This window comes from Sorex fumeus, unplaced genomic scaffold (assembly GCF_029834395.1).
Source record: "Sorex fumeus unplaced genomic scaffold, SorFum_2.1 ptg000037l, whole genome shotgun sequence".
Classification (NCBI taxonomy): domain Eukaryota; kingdom Metazoa; phylum Chordata; class Mammalia; order Eulipotyphla; family Soricidae; genus Sorex; species Sorex fumeus.
The window spans coordinates 46,967,580-46,986,627 of NW_026606094.1; the positions used below are offsets into that span (position 1 = coordinate 46,967,580).

General features: G+C 35.3%; 1 protein-coding gene across 2 annotated transcripts in view; it reads left to right on the forward strand.

The window, feature by feature from the left end:
- DYNC1I1 (dynein cytoplasmic 1 intermediate chain 1) overlaps positions 1 to 19,048 on the forward strand; it is a 378,224-nt gene that overhangs the window by 45,857 nt on the left and 313,319 nt on the right. For both annotated transcript variants that reach the window (XM_056118121.1, XM_056118122.1), the window contains exons 2-4: positions 282 to 398; positions 12,444 to 12,558; positions 15,141 to 15,231. In XM_056118121.1, coding sequence (XP_055974096.1) covers positions 291 to 398; positions 12,444 to 12,558; positions 15,141 to 15,231 — 314 coding nt within the window. In that variant the 5' untranslated portion in view covers positions 282 to 290. The remainder of the gene's footprint in view (positions 1 to 281; positions 399 to 12,443; positions 12,559 to 15,140; positions 15,232 to 19,048) is intronic.

Sequence of the window (19,048 nt, forward strand, 5' to 3'; positions counted from 1 at the left end):
AAGTAAGGCTAATAAATGAGCTTATATAGTTGAGCTGGAGGTGGTTTGTGAGTATATCTCCCTCATACCTAACTTTTGGCTGTTTAATTTCTTGGTAAACTTGGCCCTAAGTTGTTGGGGTCTGGCCAAAGGCACAGCAGCAATTTGGGGGTATCTGGAAGTCTGAAGGCACCCTCAGGCTGCTGATGCACTCACCCCATAGGTATAGGTTGACCTGCTGGCGGCACCATACCCCCAATAAAGTTATTTTTATATGTTAACTTTTTCTCTTTCCTTCCTAGGAAACCAAAATGTCTGACAAAAGTGACTTAAAAGCTGAACTGGAGCGCAAAAAACAGCGCTTAGCCCAGATAAGAGAAGAGAAGAAGAGAAAGGAAGAAGAGAGGAAAAAGAAAGAGGTAAATACTTGGTGTTGGGGGTGTTATGAGGCAAAAAAGGAAAATCACTTGATTTTGAGGGACTGGCCAATACATAATGAAGACGCTGTGAAAGGATCCTATTATGAATCTTGAGCGAGTGCCTATGTTCTTAGAGTAATGCAGTCATTGCACATTGCATGTGTTGGACATAGAAGCCAAATGGTAAAGGGCATTTTTTGGGTCCAGAGATCCCAAACCCCAGGTTCAACCCAGGTTTGAATAGTATAGTATCCTGAAGTGATTGTGACATATCAGTTGTTAGAAATTCCTTGACGTTTTAATTCTTATGAATGTGTGCCAGTCTCTGTGGTGTGAGATGATAACTCATTGTTGTTTTGGTTTGCATCTCCCTGATGGCTAGTCATGTGGAACATTTTTTCATGTGCCTTTTGGCCATTTGTATTTCTTTTTTGAGGAAACTTCTGTTCATTTTTTCTCACTATTTTTTTGATGGGGTTGGAGGACTTTTTCTTGTACAATTCTACTAGTGTCTTGTATATCCTGGATATTGATCCCTTATCAGATGGGTATTGGGTAAATATTCTTTCCCATTCTGTGGGCTCTTTCTGTATTTTGGTCAAGATTTCTTTTGAAGTTCGGAAGCTTCTTAGTTTGATGTAGTTCCATTTGTTTATGTTTGCTTCCACTTGCATGTCAGTGCTGTTTCATCCTTAAAGATGTTTTTAGCTTCAATGTCGTGGAGAGTTATGCCTATATTTTCCTCTTTGTACAGCAAAGAGATATCATCTCATACCACAGAGACTGGCACACATTCAAAAGAACAAAAGCAACTAGTGCTAGCATGGACGTGGGGAAAAAAGGGACACTCTTTCACTGTTGGTAGGAATGCCCACTAGTCCAGCCTTTCTGGAAAACAATATGGACAGTCCTTCAAAAATTAGAAATTGAGCTTACATATGACCCCACAATACCACTTCTGGGATTATATCCCAAGGATGCAAAAAAGCACAGTAGAAATGATGTCTGTACCTTTCTGTTCATTGCAGTACTGTTCACAATAGCCAAATCTGGAAACAACCCAAGTGCCCTACAACAGATGACTGGTTAAAGAAACTTTGGTTTCCTCTACAATGGAATACTATACCACTGTCAGGAGGGATGAAGTCATGAACTTTACTTATAAATGGATAGACATGGAGAGTATCATTCTAAGTGAAATGAGTCAGAAAGAGAGGGACAGACATAGAAGAATGTACTCATTTGTGGAGTATAAAACAACATAACATAAGGCTGATACCTAAGGATAGTAGATACATGAGACAGATAGACTGCTCCATAGCTGGAAGCCTGCCTCATGAGCAAAGGGGAGAAGGCAGCTGGCATAGAGAAGGGATCACTAAGAAAAAGATGGCTGGAGAAATGGGTCAGGATTGGAGATGTGTGCAGAAAGTAGATAAAGGATCAAATATGGTAACCTCTCAGGGTCTGTATTGCAAACCATAATGCTCAAAAGTAGAGAGAGATTATGTGGAATAATGTCTGCCATGGATGCAGGGGGATGGTGGGAAAGGGGGTGTATACCGGGGATATTGGTGGTGGGGAATGTGCACTGGTGGAGGGATGGGTGTTTGATCATTGTGTGATTGTAATCCAAACATGAAAGCTTGTAACTATCTCACAGTGATTCAATTTTTAAAAATAAAAAAAAGAAATTCCTTGACCTTTCTGTGTTCAATTTTCTATCTTTATTGTAGTAAAAAGAAGTATATTGGTGTGCGATTGTGGGGATTACTTCGGACCGGAATAATATTGCAGTGTTTTGAATGCAACAGACCCAGGTTGAATTTCTGGCATTCCATATTGTCCCCTGAGCTCTGCTCGAAGTTGTTTTTTGAGTGCAGAGCCAGTAGTAAACCCTGAGTATTGGCAGTGTGACCCAAAAAAACAAACAAAAATTTTATTAAGTAATGTTAAAAAGGGTTAATCTTGTAAAGCACTTGATAGTACCATAAGAACATTTTTGAAAATAGAGATAAATGTCCATATATTTCCATGGTTCACTTCATAGTGTATATTTTAGGACAAATAAGATTTGTGGGTCTGGTAAAGGAAAAACTGCATCTTCCTCCCTTATTTGGTAAGAGATTGGAGAGTATAGGAGAGTGTACTTGAGGGATAGAGTGATAATACAGTGGGTAGAGCACCTGCTTTGCACCTATCCAACCCGGATTTAATCCCCGTCACCCTGTATAATCCCTGAGCCCCACCAGGAATGGTCCTTGAGCACTGCCTGTTGTTACAAAACAACAACAACAACAACAACAACAACAACAACAAACAAAAATGAGAATCTCATTTGTGGGATATGAAAAAGTAGCAGGAGACTAATACACAAGGACACTAGAAACAAGAGCCAGGAGGATTGATTCATGGTTGGAAGCCTGCCTCAAGGGCTGGGGAAGAAGGCAGTTGAGATAAAGAAGAGACCATTATGACAATGGCAGTTGGAAACAATCACTTTGGATAAGAACTGCATGCTGAAAGTAGGTAAAGGAACAAACATGATAACCTCTCAGTGCCTTTAATCGCAAACCATAATGCAGAGAGAGAGAGAGAGAGAGAGAGAGAGAGAGAGAGAGAGAGAGAGAAGAAAAGTGCCTGTCATAGAGGCAGGCTGCTTGGGGGAATGATGGTGCTGGTGGGAGGGAAAGTTGGTACATTGGTGGTGGGAAATGTACACTGGTGGATGGATGGCTGTTGGTATGTTGTATGACTGAAACCAAAGCTGTTGATACATTGTATGACTGAAACCAAATCATGAATAGCTTTGTAACTATGTATCTCCTGGAGATTCAGTATAAAAAATAGAAGAGAATAAAAAAAAAACAAAATTAAAATGATTCTACTCAATATACATACAATTATTATATGATATGTTAAAACTAGAAGGCATTTTATAGGCTTTTATTTGAAACTTCTTTATACCAACAAAGCAGTCAAAACCCAGAGATGAAAATGTAGCTTTTCTGGGCCAGAGCTATAGTACAGTGAGTAGGGCGTTTGCCTTGCACGCGGCCAACCAGAATTCAATCCCTAGCATCCCATATGGTGCCCCAGGCACCTCCAGGAGTAATTCCTGAGTGCAGAACCAGAAGTAACCCCTGAGCATAGCTGGGTATGACCCAAAATAAGGAAAAAAAAGAAACTAACTTTTCTTCCTCACAGACTGTATTCCTAATTCCCTGCCATTGAACCACATTACCACATTTATGTCTTTCTAAAACCAACATATAAGTCATTTTAAATTCTTTAATTGTTTGGGGAAGTGTAGAAATAGTCCATTTCTGGTAGAAAAGCCTGAAGTTAAGACATTTTTTAAGAAAGAAACTGTATATCATGATACTGTACGCTGCTCCTCTTCACATAATTTTTCTTCAAGGAGAAAGAAACATATTTCAAAATATAGTTTTGATACTTTACATATAAAATATGTGTTGTTTCATTGTCTAAGGGTCAGAGAGCAAGATAATAGTAGTATAACAATTATTTTTTTAACAATGTAAGATACAATTGCAGTCACATTTTACCTTTCTGGCATCTCACATCTGTTTGTATCATTACCCTTTGATTGATACTATCGTTTATTTGTCCTTGACAGTGCACATAATGTTTACCCTTGGAGATCTTTGCTGTTACATATGTAATCACCAAGTAAAGTAGAGCTGAGGATTGACAGGGATTGGCTATTCATTTCCCTACAAAGGCAATAAAAGCATTAAGTTATTATGCTTTCTTTCCTTCAAATGTCAACACTTACTGTAGTTTGAAAGCACCTGTTATCCTTGACTAATAACCAATTTCCTGGTAAACTGACATTCTAATAGCCAACTTGAATATCTTAGAATTACCCCCCAAATGTTATGTGATGGAGGATATCTGGTTCCAAATTAGGCTGTCAGCTTCATCTTTGTCATTTTATACATTTATTTGGACAGACATCATAGACAAAAAAAGGCTGATTGAAATAGTCACCCTTTTTGTTTCTACACCATGCAAGAGGGGATTTGGTTTGTTACACAGCTGATAGGGCCTTCAGACATTGGGGCATTGCAGACAGAAGCAGATGTGGGAGACAGGTATGTTAAGGAATTCACCACGCCTCTAGTTAGATCCACAATTAACATCCCTTAATCTTTACTTCCTCCTTTCTAAATTGACAGGGATAGTTAAGTTTGTGATAACCTGACCTGCCTTTTATGGCAATACAGATTCCCAATCTCCATCACAAAGCTTCTGTTTTGAAAGATCAGAACAGACCAGGTTATGGGATCCAGAGAACTCATCTTTGAAGTCTATGCTGACTTCCTAATTTGTCTCTCTGTAACTCTTCTTTTTCATGAAATAGAACTTCTTGCTTTGGTGTCCATACTGTTTGTAGACTGTGATGATTTGATTGGTTCTGAGCATCCAATGCTATTATATAGAAGGTTGTAAAACCTCTGACTATGCACAAAGTCTCTTATGAGGAATGTGACTGACAATCTTGCTTCTACTCTTCCCAGAATAGTTTTGGATATCAGGCATCATGAATCTGTTATGCACCTGTAAAATAGAGAAAGAGGGACTGGAGCGATAGCACAGCGGGTAAAAATTTGATTCCCAGCATCCCATTTGGTCCCCCGGGCACTGCCAGAAGTGATTCCCGAGTGCATGAGACAGCAGTAACCCCTGCGCATTGCTGGGTGTGACTCAAAAAGCAAAATAAATAAATAAAAACAATAAAAATAAAATAGAGCAGAAGTGGTGCCCTCCTCAGAGAAGTTTCTGAGATCTGTAGGAGATGCTGCAAAGCACTGAAAGGGACAGATGGAACTGGTCAGAAGCACTGTTACTCTGTTCTTGGGATCAGCTGCCAGAGCAGAGCAGGAAAAGGGGCTCTCCAGACTGCACACGTCTTTGGGTGAAGGCAGTTTTCAAAAATTCTTCTCAATATTGGATGTTCTTAGTTTCCTAACGTAGCATTTTGTTACTGAAAAATGCAAACAGATCTGGAATTAATCCATTGTTATTCCTCTTTTCCAAATGAGGAAGTTGCTCTGTAAGTAAAAGTTTTAGAGGTATCTCCCTTTATTTTGTCTCAAAAGAGATAAAGAAACCCCTTTCCCAAATAGTTGTCCAGGTTAGAAACTGAGGCCATTCTTTCTCTTATTTAGTTTACAATCATCATTAGGACTGGACAGGCAAAATAGCGTTCTCCCCATTTCCTTTTGCCCCAAAATCAACTCTTGCTGTTTGTACCTCACACACTCTCTTGATAGGGAATTTCTAAATATTCTCTTCCCTCTTCTCTGTTCTCTTCTCTCTGTTGTCTGTCACCAGCTATCAAGTTCATGTCTCTTTTAGACACCTTATCAAATGACTTGGCACAGAGTCTTTCTTTCCTAATAAGATGCTAGCTTTTGAGGACAGGGCCATATGATTTCTTTCACGGAGTCAGTATCTAGCACAGAATCTAGCATAGTAGGTCTTCAATAAAGGATTAGAGAATGAATGAGTGGGTGAGAGAACACTTAAACCAGTTAGGCAGCTGTGAAATACAAAGCAAAGACATCCTGTCCACACACCTGCGATTCCTGGATGAAAGTTGTTTGGGAATTCCTGATCTTGAATCTGTGAAACATGCCAGTTAGCTGGCCACTGGCAACTCCTTAGTTTAAAACTCAGTGTGTGTTGTGTTATAGAGAGAAATAACTCAAATCTATAGTTTTTTTTTTATAAAACTTTGGCTTATATTTTAAATATAAGAAATAAATTTAAAAAAAAGATACAGGAAATGCTTTCAGTGCCAATTTGAGAGGCTGCTTTTGCTATGGTTGAAACCTAGTGTGAATTAGGACCACCCAGGATAACTGTATCCACAAAATCCAGAACACTGTGTACATGAATAATATTACCACTCCAGTCCTTTGGATGTCAACTGCTTTTAGGGTTGTGGTATTACGGATGAAACCTGATGTTTAAAATAAATATAGTGGCCACCATTTAAGACACAGACCCGGTTTCATGAAAAAAAATTTTTTTAATGCAATGAGTTGTGCTTAATGGGGCCACCCTAAAGATTTGCCCCGTCCCTGACCTTCGGCTGAATTGCTGTGAGGTGAGATGGACAGTGGTTTCCTGGCCTGTCCTCACTTGTCTAGTAACCATAAAACTGTCTATGAAAGAGTGACTGGTAGTTTTCAACTGACAAATTTTATTTCTTCAATCATATTCTCTGGGCCTCAGCTGTGATTACTTTTCGCAAACTGAAATATTACTTTATAAAAAAAAAACTTTGGAGGCACATCAGTCAGTCCTCAGGGCATACTTTGTGCTAAGGGTTCACTCCTGACATGTCTCTGGGGACAATACATGTTGTGTGCAGTGAATCAAACCCAGGTCTGCAATGTGCATGGTTAATGCTCTATCCACACTGCACTATTTCCCCAGCCCCAGAAATATTACTTTCTGGGAAAGACACCTAGCACATTTTAAATTATTATACAGTTAAATCACTCTTTATTGAATCATTGAAAATAAGAGTAGGAGCCTGTAGTATTTATATGGGAAAATTAAAACTTAATGAATATGATAATTAGGGTAACTATCTGGAGTAAATTTAGTTTATGTGCTAATTATAACAAATAGAAGCTAACTTTATTTCAGTAAGCTCTGGTTACTTAATTTTTACATTTTCATGATTAACTCTGAGTTTTTTATAGCTTTCCTAAGCTTCTCTTACATATAGATGGGCATTTATTAATGTACATGGATATTTTCCATAAAAATTAAAAATATTTGAAGGTGGACAGTGAGTTATTGCAGCATTTTAATTGTGGGAGTGAAGTTGAAGTGTACCATATTTGCACAACAAATGATTATGCACGTTTAACATGTGATTCACTTTTTAGTATGTTCCTTGACTGTAAAATAATTAGTTATATAAAACTTAAAACAAAGTATGACCACATTCTGTCTGTTTGGGACATACGTTGAAAAAACTCATAAACAGTACATCTTAAGTTTATTTAAAAGAAAACATCAGTCAGATCTTTTCCTGTTCAAGCAATATAAGATGTCCTAGTGGAGTTTTAAATGTCTCAGTATTATTGTGACTGTATGCTGATGTTCTTCAGTAAGTTTTTGTTGAAAGAATGAGGTTAGGTAAAAGATTTTTGTTTTTGTTGTTGCTAGAATGTAGAAATAGTTTTGTGAACACTGGCTCATTAGAAACTACATAATTCCTTCTGACAGTGCTGTTGTAAAGGGGCTTCTTCAACAGATAGATATGGTGAAAATCAGCATAAATGATGTGCATTCTAAGAGTTTGTGGCTATAGATTAACACTTTTCAAAGATACATATTAATTTATTAATTCAACACATATTTTATTGATCATCTACTGTGTATCAAATCCCAATCAAGATGTAATGTGAGTTTATAGTGGTCAGCAAAATAGTAATCTATCTGCTTTCAGTAAACTTGGCAGTTTTAAATATTTCACTTCTTACAGTGACATACTGTTATTCCACGTATTCCTAAAATGAATTGTGCTTTTCTCAGTGTTTTTATGTTTATCTCACTACTATGGTGATTTCAGTCATCACCCCCTTTCCCTTCTCTCTCTTAACTTTATGATTAGTGAATATTGATATAGAATTTTACATTGAAAAATCCTTTCTCATCAAAGTTTGTTTGCCTCTGTTGCACACATAAATTTTGTAACTTGCTTCAGTTATTTATGTGTTAATATTTGAAAAAAAATGAATTTCTTTATCGTCAGTAGAGAGTGATTTGTCATTTCAGAATATTAGATTATGTGAGTTTCTGAAATGCTCCAACATTCTCGGGAAATGTTATTCAACCCCTAAATAACATTTTTCTCTCTAATGACATAGAGTTTGAAACTGAGTGTGTTTTAAGTCCAAGATTAATAATGCAGACATGTTGAGTTCAGTTCTGTGATCATAGATTCATTTAGGCTTATATTTGTATAGCTCAAATTTTTATAAACACAACACACTTAGTTTATATATTTTTATTATTTCAGTTTGGGGAAGGGGCTCCCAAGTAGTGCTCATAAGGCCCTGTGCCTCACTGACAAGTCTCTGCTGACTGAGTCAGTGGTTCAATGCAAGAGTCCAAGGATGTGCTACTGCTCAGGCCCTGTGATGCTGGGGATTATTTTACAAACACAGTCATGCATGGCTGAGCCCAGAGCTGCTTGAGGAACCAGTTGTTGCTAGAGATCAAACCAGACTCCTGGCATGCAACACATGCATCTTAAATCCTGTGCTATTTTATGGCTCCTCCCTGATATTTAGTATTACATTTATATTTACCTTCTAGTGTTCAGGTCATCTGGGAATAACTCACAAGTTGCGTGAACTCTCTCTGCTTTGGATGGTGTGATATAAATTATGCATACTGCTTTGCATGTACTCTACAGTTCTTAAGAAGTTAATGATGCTCAATTTAGGGTTGCTCAATTTGCCTCTTGGGAGGATAAATGGTTTGGACAAATTTCAAGACAGCTTCACTTCAGTAAATTGAAAAGTAATTATCATGAGATAACTTATGTCATATATGATGATATCCTGATTCTGATACATGAAAATGCTTCAAGTAATAATTTGTATGAAAAAGAAAAGAGTTTTGAACATTTCTGTAACCTCAGAATCCCACCTGTGACCTTCTCAGACCAATGTTTAATTCGTCACTATCCTGTACAAACACAAAACTACACAAGGTCCTGACTATTGGAGACTCACACAACATAAATGGCTTTCAGACAAAGTTTATAAAATGAACTTCTTCTAAGTGATAGTCATTCAATATGTTTCTACATAATACTTTTCTCTTACAAATTATATGAAGTAGTCAGCTCCTTGTGGTGTATTTGATATGCCAGAAACAGTAACAACAAGTCTCACAATGGAGACGTTACTGGTACCCGCTTGAGCAAATCAATGAACAGTGGGAGAACAGTGCTACAGTGCTACAGACTTTGAAAATAAGAATAAAATATTACATTGAAATTGTCCAGATACATTAATAAGTACTTTAACCTAGGTTATGTTAAGTTGTGATTAACTGAGATTACTGATGCAGATGATATTTTAAAGTTGCTTATTTTTATTTTATTTTATTATTATTATTTTTTTAAAAGTTGCTTAGTTTTAAAAAATAACTTAACCAGATCCCAATTATTTGTTTGCGTGTATACTAAGAATTGATAGGATGTTTTTTCTTTTTTTTCCTTTTTCTTTTTTCTTTTTTTTTGCTTTTTGGGTCACACCTGGCAATGCTCAGGGGTTACTCCTGGCACTGCACTCAGGGATTACTCCTGGTGATGCTCAGGGCACCATATGGGATGCCAGAGATTGAACCTGGGTTGGCCTCATGCAAGGCAAATGCCCTACCTGCTGTACTATTGCTCAAGCCCCAGGATGTTTTTTCAGAAGATATAAGGAGATCAATAAAGGGAAAAGAGAATTGAACAAAATTTAATCCTACTCAGAAATAAGCCTAATAAGAGAAACTGTTGTGCCATATGGTAAACGTTGGGACCAACCCAAAGAAAAGTCATTGAATTATTTTTTCTTTTTAATTTTATATTATAATAAGATTGCATTATTATCACATGTGTAAGTTTTAAATATGCACTGAAAATCAACAGGAATATATAAGCACAGCGGTAGGGCGTTTGCCTTGCACACAGCCAACATGGCCGACCCGAGTTCGATTCCTCCGCCCCTCTGGGAGAGCCCGGCAAGCTATCTTGCCCGCATGGCAGAGCCTGGCAAGCTCCCCGTGACGTATTCGATATGCCAGACACAGTAACAACAAAGTCTCCAATGGAGACGTTACTGAGCCCGCTCGAGCAAATCGATGAACAACAGGAGGGCCTTTACTAAGTTCAAGTCTGATAGTCTAATTCTGTCTTTCATTTTGTGTTTTTCTCTTTTATCTTCATTTATCCACTCCCCTTTCCTTCCCTTGGGGTAACCCCTGAGAAATCTTAGTATAGAGATTACTTTTATCTACTAGTTCATCTGTTGTTTTCTATAATATGCTATGTAATAGTGAAATCATATAGTGTTTCTTTTTCTCCATCTGTCTTACTTATTTAATCTTGATACCATATAGTCCCCTCCATAGTGTTGCAAAAAGATTTCATATTTTTTTGGGTGAAGACCTAATTAGCATTCCATTGTGTGTATGTGCCACATATTCAGCCATTCAGCAGCTGATGGGCACTTAGGTTGTTTGTACTTCATCATGCTGCAATAACAAGAGAGTGCATGTGTCTCTTTGAAAACTTGTTTTTGTATTTTGTATCCATAAGCAGGATAACTGGGTCACCCAGAGTTTGTATTTTTAATTTTTAAGGAATCTCCATATTAATTTTTTAAGAAAATTTTAAAGGATTTTCCATATTGATTATAGCGTATAATAGCTACACCAGAGCACATTCCCTGAAAGAACATGTAAGGTCCTCCTTTCTCCTCATCTTTCTCAATTTTTGTTATTCCTGATGTTTTAGAGAAGAGACATTCTCACAGGTGTGAAATCGCATCTTCTGATTTAGATTTGCATTTCTTGTGAAGAGATGATAAACATTTCCTTTTTGTTACTCTATTTTGCCATTTGTATGTCTTCTTTGAATAATGTTTATTCAGATCCTCTACTTTTTTTAATAGCACACATGTTTTTGGTTGAATTTTGGAGTTAATTATATATTTGGGGTATCAACCCCTTTTGAGCTGTGTGATACACAAACATCTCCTGTTGAGTGGGATGTGTTTCCCTTTTGATGAAAGTTTCTTTCACTCTGCATATTCCACTTAGTATGATGTAGTCTCATCTGTTCAGTTTTAGTTTTGTTTCCTTTGCCATTGGTTTGGAATCCCCAAACACATTTCTAAGACTGATGTCAAATTTTATATAGCCTGTTCTTTCTTCTGAGTATTTTAAGATTTCAGTGTTTACATCCAGTTATTTTGTCTTGGGATAGCATTCAGTAGAGTTCTAGGCGTACTCGAGGTTCTGTACTCATGGATAACTCTTGACAAGGCTCCAGGGCATCATATTTCTTTTTAAGAAAGGTTATATCTGATTCTTTAATCCATCACGGAGTTTAGTATTATTCCTCTGGTATCTGTTCGATTACTACAACAGCATTCACTGATGAAGCTTTTCTTACTCTATTATAAGCTTTTTGCCCCTTTGCTGTAAAGTAGCTGTCCATATATGTGGGCTCTCCATTTCTGGACTTTTCAGTTCTGTTCTATCAATCTCTATGTTTCTGTTTTTGTTTTATTATCATGCTGTTTCAATTAATACTACTATGTAGAATAGTTTGAAGTTGAGGAGTGTGCTACTTGCATTTTGGTCTGTTTTTCTCGTGAGGTTTTTGCTGTTTGGTATCTTTACAGTTCCAGGGATTTTTAGATTTTAGTGTTTTTTTGTTGTTGTTGTTGTTATTGTTGGGGTGTTCTATATCTGTGAAAAATCCTGTTGGGACTTTGATAGGGATTACGTTGAATCTATGTATTGCCTTAGGAAACATAGTCATTTAACTTGTGGTAATTCTCTAATCCATGTTTTGTAATTCTTTTAATCATTCTACTTTTCATTTACAGGTCTTACTCATTTTTGGTTATATTTAATTATTTTGATGCAGCTGTAAATGATGTATATTTCCTAATTTCCTTCTTTCTGCTACATCTTAATTTACCTATAGGAGCTTAATATATTTTTTGTACATTAACTTTGTACCCTGCTATTTTCTTATGCTTGGTTATTATTTCTAAAAATTTTTACTAGAATCTTTGGGATTTTCTTATGTCATGATTATTAAATGGGATAGTTCGAGTTTTTTTTTTTATCCTTTTATAAAACTATCTCTGCAGGGCTTTTGCTTGGTCTCTGCTGCCATGTACTTACCACTTTGTTTCAGCTAGGAAGGGCATATATTTATGCCTATGATTAACTTTCCTTACTGTATACTGTGTGTTTTAGGCTGATATGCAGCAGAAAAAAGAACCTGTTCAGGATGATTCTGATCTGGATCGCAAACGTCGGGAGACAGAAGCCCTGCTTCAAAGTATTGGTATATCACCTGAGCCACCTCTAGGTACTTAAAAATGTTTCACATTACTATTTAAATTGACCATGTCCAGCATTTACTGTTTTTTTCAATCTTTGCTTATATATTTTTTAAGAAGTTCTGTGACATTTGGTTGAGATGATTTATTTTTTGGAAATGAAGGGGATGAAAGGAGATGGGCGGAGAGATTGTAGAATTGTTAACAATTTACTGGTTATTGACCAATTATATGGTCAGTCTTTTCCACTGTGTTACTATTAGGGCATTTTATACTTCCCAAATGACTGACCACGTGCTAAATGCAAGAAAGCATGAGCTTTTTAAAGCTACTCCTTATTTCTGTTTCTGAAAATCAGTCTCTTTGCCAGTGTAAAGACTGGTAATGAATTTCATAACCACAACAGGCAGAAAGAAATTCCATAATGAAAGTGGAATACTTGGAAATTTGAAGGAAAATTTAAAATAGTGATAAGCAGGTAATTGACAAGTGAAAGTATATTTAACTTTATATCCTGTTATATTTGCTAATTGGCATTTTCATTGCAACACCCCCTGCTCCAACTCATTCATTCCTAGTTAACTACCTGTGATCTCATTTTCTCATCAGTATATGAATATCAAACTATTTGTTTATTTGTATTACAAATAACTTGTACATAATTTTTTTTTGCCACTTACCCGGATTTCTCTCATGTGATATTACTTTTTTTTGTTTGCTTTCTATACACATAGTAGTAATCTTAGGGTGTCTATAAAGCTATGTGATATCCAATATAATGGAAAAGAAAGACTTTTCAGAATAGCATATAAATAAATATAATATCAGATATACTTTTGAAAAAATGATTTATTTCATAAATTCAAATAGCTACTTTTAAATATAATAATGCAAAATCTTTTTATGGTTATATATAAACCGAGAATAAAAATTTTCCTACATATAACAAAATGATGTCTTTAATTATATAAATAAGTAGAAAATCAGTATATAACTAGCTTACAAGTTATAACTGGGTAAAATTTAATCCTTATTCACAGACTTAGATGATTATTATAGTAGGTAAAGTTCTATCTATAACAATGAAATAATATATTTCAATATGGAGGTTGTAATTACTGGATATTTACCTGACAGACCTTTAAGAAGTTGATAAGACTTTTTGTACTTGGTTGACTTGTTTTATAAATCAGACATTTAACAGTCAGTAATAGTTTTGATTATAGAAACCTTTGAAATTCTGTTGCAGTATGAACTTTATTGGTTAATTAAAATGGCAAACTCTGCTATTGTTCCCTATTCTACCTTAAACCACAAATTAAACTTTAAGAAAAAAAAGTAAATATCTCTAAGCCAAACTTTTAACTATCCCTGAGTCCCTGCTAAAGGACCCCGACAAGAGTGGACCCCATTTTCATTACCATCCTTCTCTCTGGCTTACCCTCTGACTTTTTGTAGAGGGTAATTAGTGAATGAATTGTGGGATCATGAAAAGTCTTAGTTTCTCGACAGATATGCCATTGTTTTATATAATTTGGGCAAAATAGTTAAACCCGTTACCCTCTAAAATAAATAAAAGGAAATTGCACATAATTGAAACCAAATGGGAATCTGCACTTATGTGTTGAAATTTCTTTCGGCCCATATGGTTTCTTTGGCATGTGTGATATTAAGAACCTGCTGAATTTGTCTGGCCTGGAGCCATCTTAGCTAGTTGGTACAGTTTCTATCTGGAGGACATTTGGCTTATATCTGAAAGATAGAAGGGGGGATTGTGTTTCCCTTTTCCTTTTAAAATTCCTGCTATTTTTATCCTTGCTCCCAGATTTTCAGCTTGCACTGACCTCAGTCTTGGAACTTGTTTCTCACTTGTTTCTCCTGCCTTCAGAATGGCAGTTTATTTCTGTGCCCCAGCAACATCTTTTAGAACTGCTGGAGGCAAAGAAAAACAAATCCCAAGCATAGTAAATAGTACAAAGGGATGAAACTATTAATTAAATGTAAAAATAAAGCAGCCTGGCATTTTCTCTGTTTTCAAAGAGATTTTTAAATTACCAGGTTCAACATGTAGCCTTTCTCTATCTGTCACTTAGCCTCTCAGAGAAAATGCAAGTTGTGTTACACAGACTGTAGATTTCCCACCAAAATAACAGTCATTGAACACACTTTCTGACTCTCTTTGACCATTTAAAATTATTCAGAATTATTTATTTCATAATCTTTTAAAGTTTTATAGACACTCATTTTATTTTTAATAGGTCACATCTATACTAACAAAATAAAGTGGAGAACCGGAGTTATCTAGAGATATTTGACTCGAGCTGAGAATTATGATTCTCCATTTTACTTTGTTAAGGTGGACATGGCCATAGAATCTTCAAGTTAGTTCTGTCTGATTTCATTTCAAATTTTAGTTTCTAAGATATGGAAAATTCACTTGATTTTTTTCCCCTTTTCTTTCCTCTTTATTTTCTTTATCCCATCTCAATCTCTCCTGGCCATACAACCAATTTAATTTGGGCCCATTTGATTTGATTTGTCTGACACTGCTCTTCCCCAGTGCAGCCGCTGCATTTTTTAACATGGGATACCTGTTATTTTCATTATTTAGTCCCAACCCCTATGTCTCCCTCCTCGAAATCAGTGAGCACTCCCAGTGAAGCTGGAAGCCAAGATTCAGGCGATCTAGGACCGTTAACAAGGTAAGAATTTCTCTTTATGAAAGTCACAGTAGGATGTTGATGAGAGAGACAGAAAGAGAGAGAGAGAGAGAGAGAGAGAGAGAGAGAGAGAGAGAGAGAGAGAGAGAGAGAGGAGAAACTTGGAATCATTTAGCTCCATGTGCACTGTGAAATGTACGCATCTGTATATTCACTCAGCCATCTTATGTTTAAATTTATGGTGCATTGTCCTTTTTAATGGCATAGTAGTGTTTTTGAACACTAAAAATGATAAACACCCTTTCTGAGTGGGCTAATGTAGCGTGTTGTGATTGGTATAACAAATACAGACAGATTCATTGACTTGGGCTTGAAAGAAAGCAGGGAAGAGCCAAAAACAAATGAAATGGATATATATGAATTCTCATCATTCTGCTTTGGTTTTGGTTTCCATGAAAATATTGTAAACCAAACACTGAGATGTTATAAAAATAGCTTAAAGATTTCAAGCATTTTGTTTAATTGCTTATTGAAATTGTATAGTTTTTGTTATCATCATCATCATTATTATATGGTCAGAGTCAGTTGTCAAATTTTTATTGCATGGTGCATAATCTAAGGTTATGTAACTTCTGAAAACTGATATAAATATTCCCTAATTTGATCACTAAAGAGAGAAAAGAGAAAGCTCATTAATTTGTATATATTCTTGGTGGTTTTCTTAATCCAACTGCCTCAATCAGGATTCATACTTGCTGGTGTCAGAGGGTTGGGTGGGATTTGTGGTTGCTCATTGACAAGCACACTAGTCATAAACACATACGTTCTCTTTACAACCAAGGTTGAGCTCCTTTGAGGATATGAACACATTTCTCCCACATCTTTAATTTTTTACTGAAGCAAAAATTCATGTTTATGTAATAATATCTTATGTGTTAAGTATTAGTAATTTTGTTTAAAGTATGGGCCAGATTATGACCTCTCTGGCTTGTTTTGACAAACGTTTAAACAAAAAACCCCAACATTTATAGCACTCTTGTTTTAATAAATCAGCCTTTGGCTTTGTCTACCTGTGTGCATTTTATTTATTTACCCATGTACATTTCTTATCTCATATATGTTACTGAGAAGAATAGCATTGTGTTTTTTTTTCAATTTACACATTGTCATAAGCATCATCTTCTGAAGGCACATTGTTTCCATATATTTCTGAATAACAGGTAATCAAAATTATGGAAATAAGAATAATTTAGTATTATCCTGAGCTTTCGGTTTTGCTTTTTGAAACCAATATATAGGACTGGAATTATTTTACCCATATCTGCCAGTTGGCATCTTTCAGGCTTGAGAGAGCCTCTTAAAACGAATGTTTTACAAATTGAAACACAGTGCTTTCAATTTAATAAAATGGAAGTAGAGGTTTCTCTGTGTGCACCAGAGTGGTTTATTTTAGCCAATTGCCTCTGTGATTTGGGGCAGGACACATCTTCACACTCTTTACTATGAACACTTCCCAAGGTCTTTGAGGGGGAGAAAGGTAATAATAACAGAATTTTGTAAAATTTAACATTTGCACAAAAGCTGTACAAAAAAGTGTAAAGAATGTGATTACACTCCTTAGGTGATCCACGGACCAATCAGTAAAGTGAGTCAGTAAATTTAGCCACGTGTTTCTAGTGATGTTGCTATATGACTGATGCTTAGCTTCAAGGAGCAGACATAGGCAGCATTAAATTCTGTTACTGATTGACTGTACAGTTGAGCTCTTTGGAAAACTTTCTAGAGAAAGCTGAAAACTTAAGGCAAAGTGACATTATTCCTTTTCTGAGAACACCACCTTTTATTTCTTTCTCAGAGAACACTACTCTTCATTTCCCTCATTTTCATATACGTGGTGGTTTTGTTTTTTAATTTAACAAATCTCTCTGGAAGAGGGGCTGTCCATTCCCACCCTCCACAAACTCCGTCTTAACTTTGATTCTTTATAGTTATGTTCTTGAAGAAAAAACTGCTAGAAGTTAATGAGTAAATCTCTTGCTAAATATAGGTTTATAGAAATTATAGAAGATTGTCATTGAGAAAATTCTTATTTTCAATAAAACTGAGACAAATAGGCTGAAAATACATCAGGGTTATACTAGTAAATTTTGTCCTTATTTGAAATTAAAGGGGTATTAGAGACCAAACCTGGGTCTGCAGTGTGCAAGGCATGTTTTTCACACCCTGTACAATCTCTCTGGCCCCTTATTTTAGTTTTCAAAATTCTATTTAGGATATATTTTTCTGTACAAGAAAAGTCCTTGAGAACAATTACTTTTAAATGTAACACTTTATAAAACATGAGATGGGGAAAAGAATTTGGCAATTCCTAAAAATATAATTATAGTCATAAATTTGACTATTTGTGTAGAAAATTTGGACTCATCCTACTTAAGGTGTAAATTCTGTCATTGATCTGCCAAAATATAAGCCCAAAAGTTTCTTTAGAGAGCTAAATAGGCAATCATTTCTTACACATCCCTGTGAGTGCCTAATTTTCAAAATGTCATACTTAATAGATCCTATTATTGAGAATAGGCTTCAACAAAGATTTTTTAACTCAAGTATAATAAAATTTTCTATATTGGTTTTAAGAGAAACAGTAAAATTTCAAAGAAGTAATAGAGGAATAAAACTTTAACTTATGACTATTATTATTACTTAAACATCTTTATTTAAGCTTAAAGCAATGCAAAGTATTTTGCAACCTTTGCTTCTGTAATGATTCTACTTATGATTAATATTTATAGAATTTTAATCTTTCTTTTGATTAGTTCTAATAAAACCAGTTAAACATTTTTCGGTTAATCATTATGAACTAAGAACAATTTCCTAAGCTAAAAAATAAAAATTTGATTAATAAAATATCTTAAAATTGTTTTACTTATTTACAGAGATGAAAAATCCTTTAATATCTGTCTGCAGCTGGACTCCAACACAAAGTTATGAGCATCTATAGAGTGACTATTTGGGATTGTTTTGAAAGTTTAAGGATATTTAGTATAGGAATATCTGTTACCAAAATTCAGTGCATTGAAAAGTCCAAAGAGGGAAAGCGAACTTTGTAGTACATATTAAATTCAATATCGTGGTATGCATAAGAAATTTTAAAAATCTACGTCTATACTTTAAAACTTAGTAAACTAGGAATAAAAGTACTTTTCTCAGTATAAGAAAGAATATTAATCTGAAATCAATAGTCTACATTTTTGTACGTGAATGAAGAATTTAGCACAATGCAGCCTTGAAAGAAGACTTATGTTTAGTTAAATGAATGGATGGATCTATTCCTCAGGGAATGACATGTCATTTGATGATATGTCTGTTTAGTACGTATTAGATATTTTTTAACGATTAAAAAATCCTTCTTTTTACTACCACAGAAAGACTAAGTCATTTTTAAAAAACACTTGTAGAAAAATAGCTATAATCAGTAATATAACCTAGGAAGGTAAATTTAAGTTTCCAAAGTCCATATCTCTACCAAACATTATTTCTAATGTAGTTGACCTAAGTTAAATATAGCTTAATTCCATACAGTTATAAAACAAGTTATAGCCGAAAAACATTTTGAAGGAAATATGCATGCATGAAATATATTGTGACCTTTGGCTATTGTTGCATTTTCATGCTTTAAATAATTCCTTCCAGTAGGAAGATCTCATTTTAGATTTTCATAAAATATGTTGTAATCATTTTATTTTTCAATTATGGGGGCAAAAGAAGATCACACCTGCCTGTGCTCAGGGCTTATTCCTGGGTCTTGGCTCAGGGATCATTACGTTAGAAGTTGGAGGACTGTATGTGATGCCAGGGATTG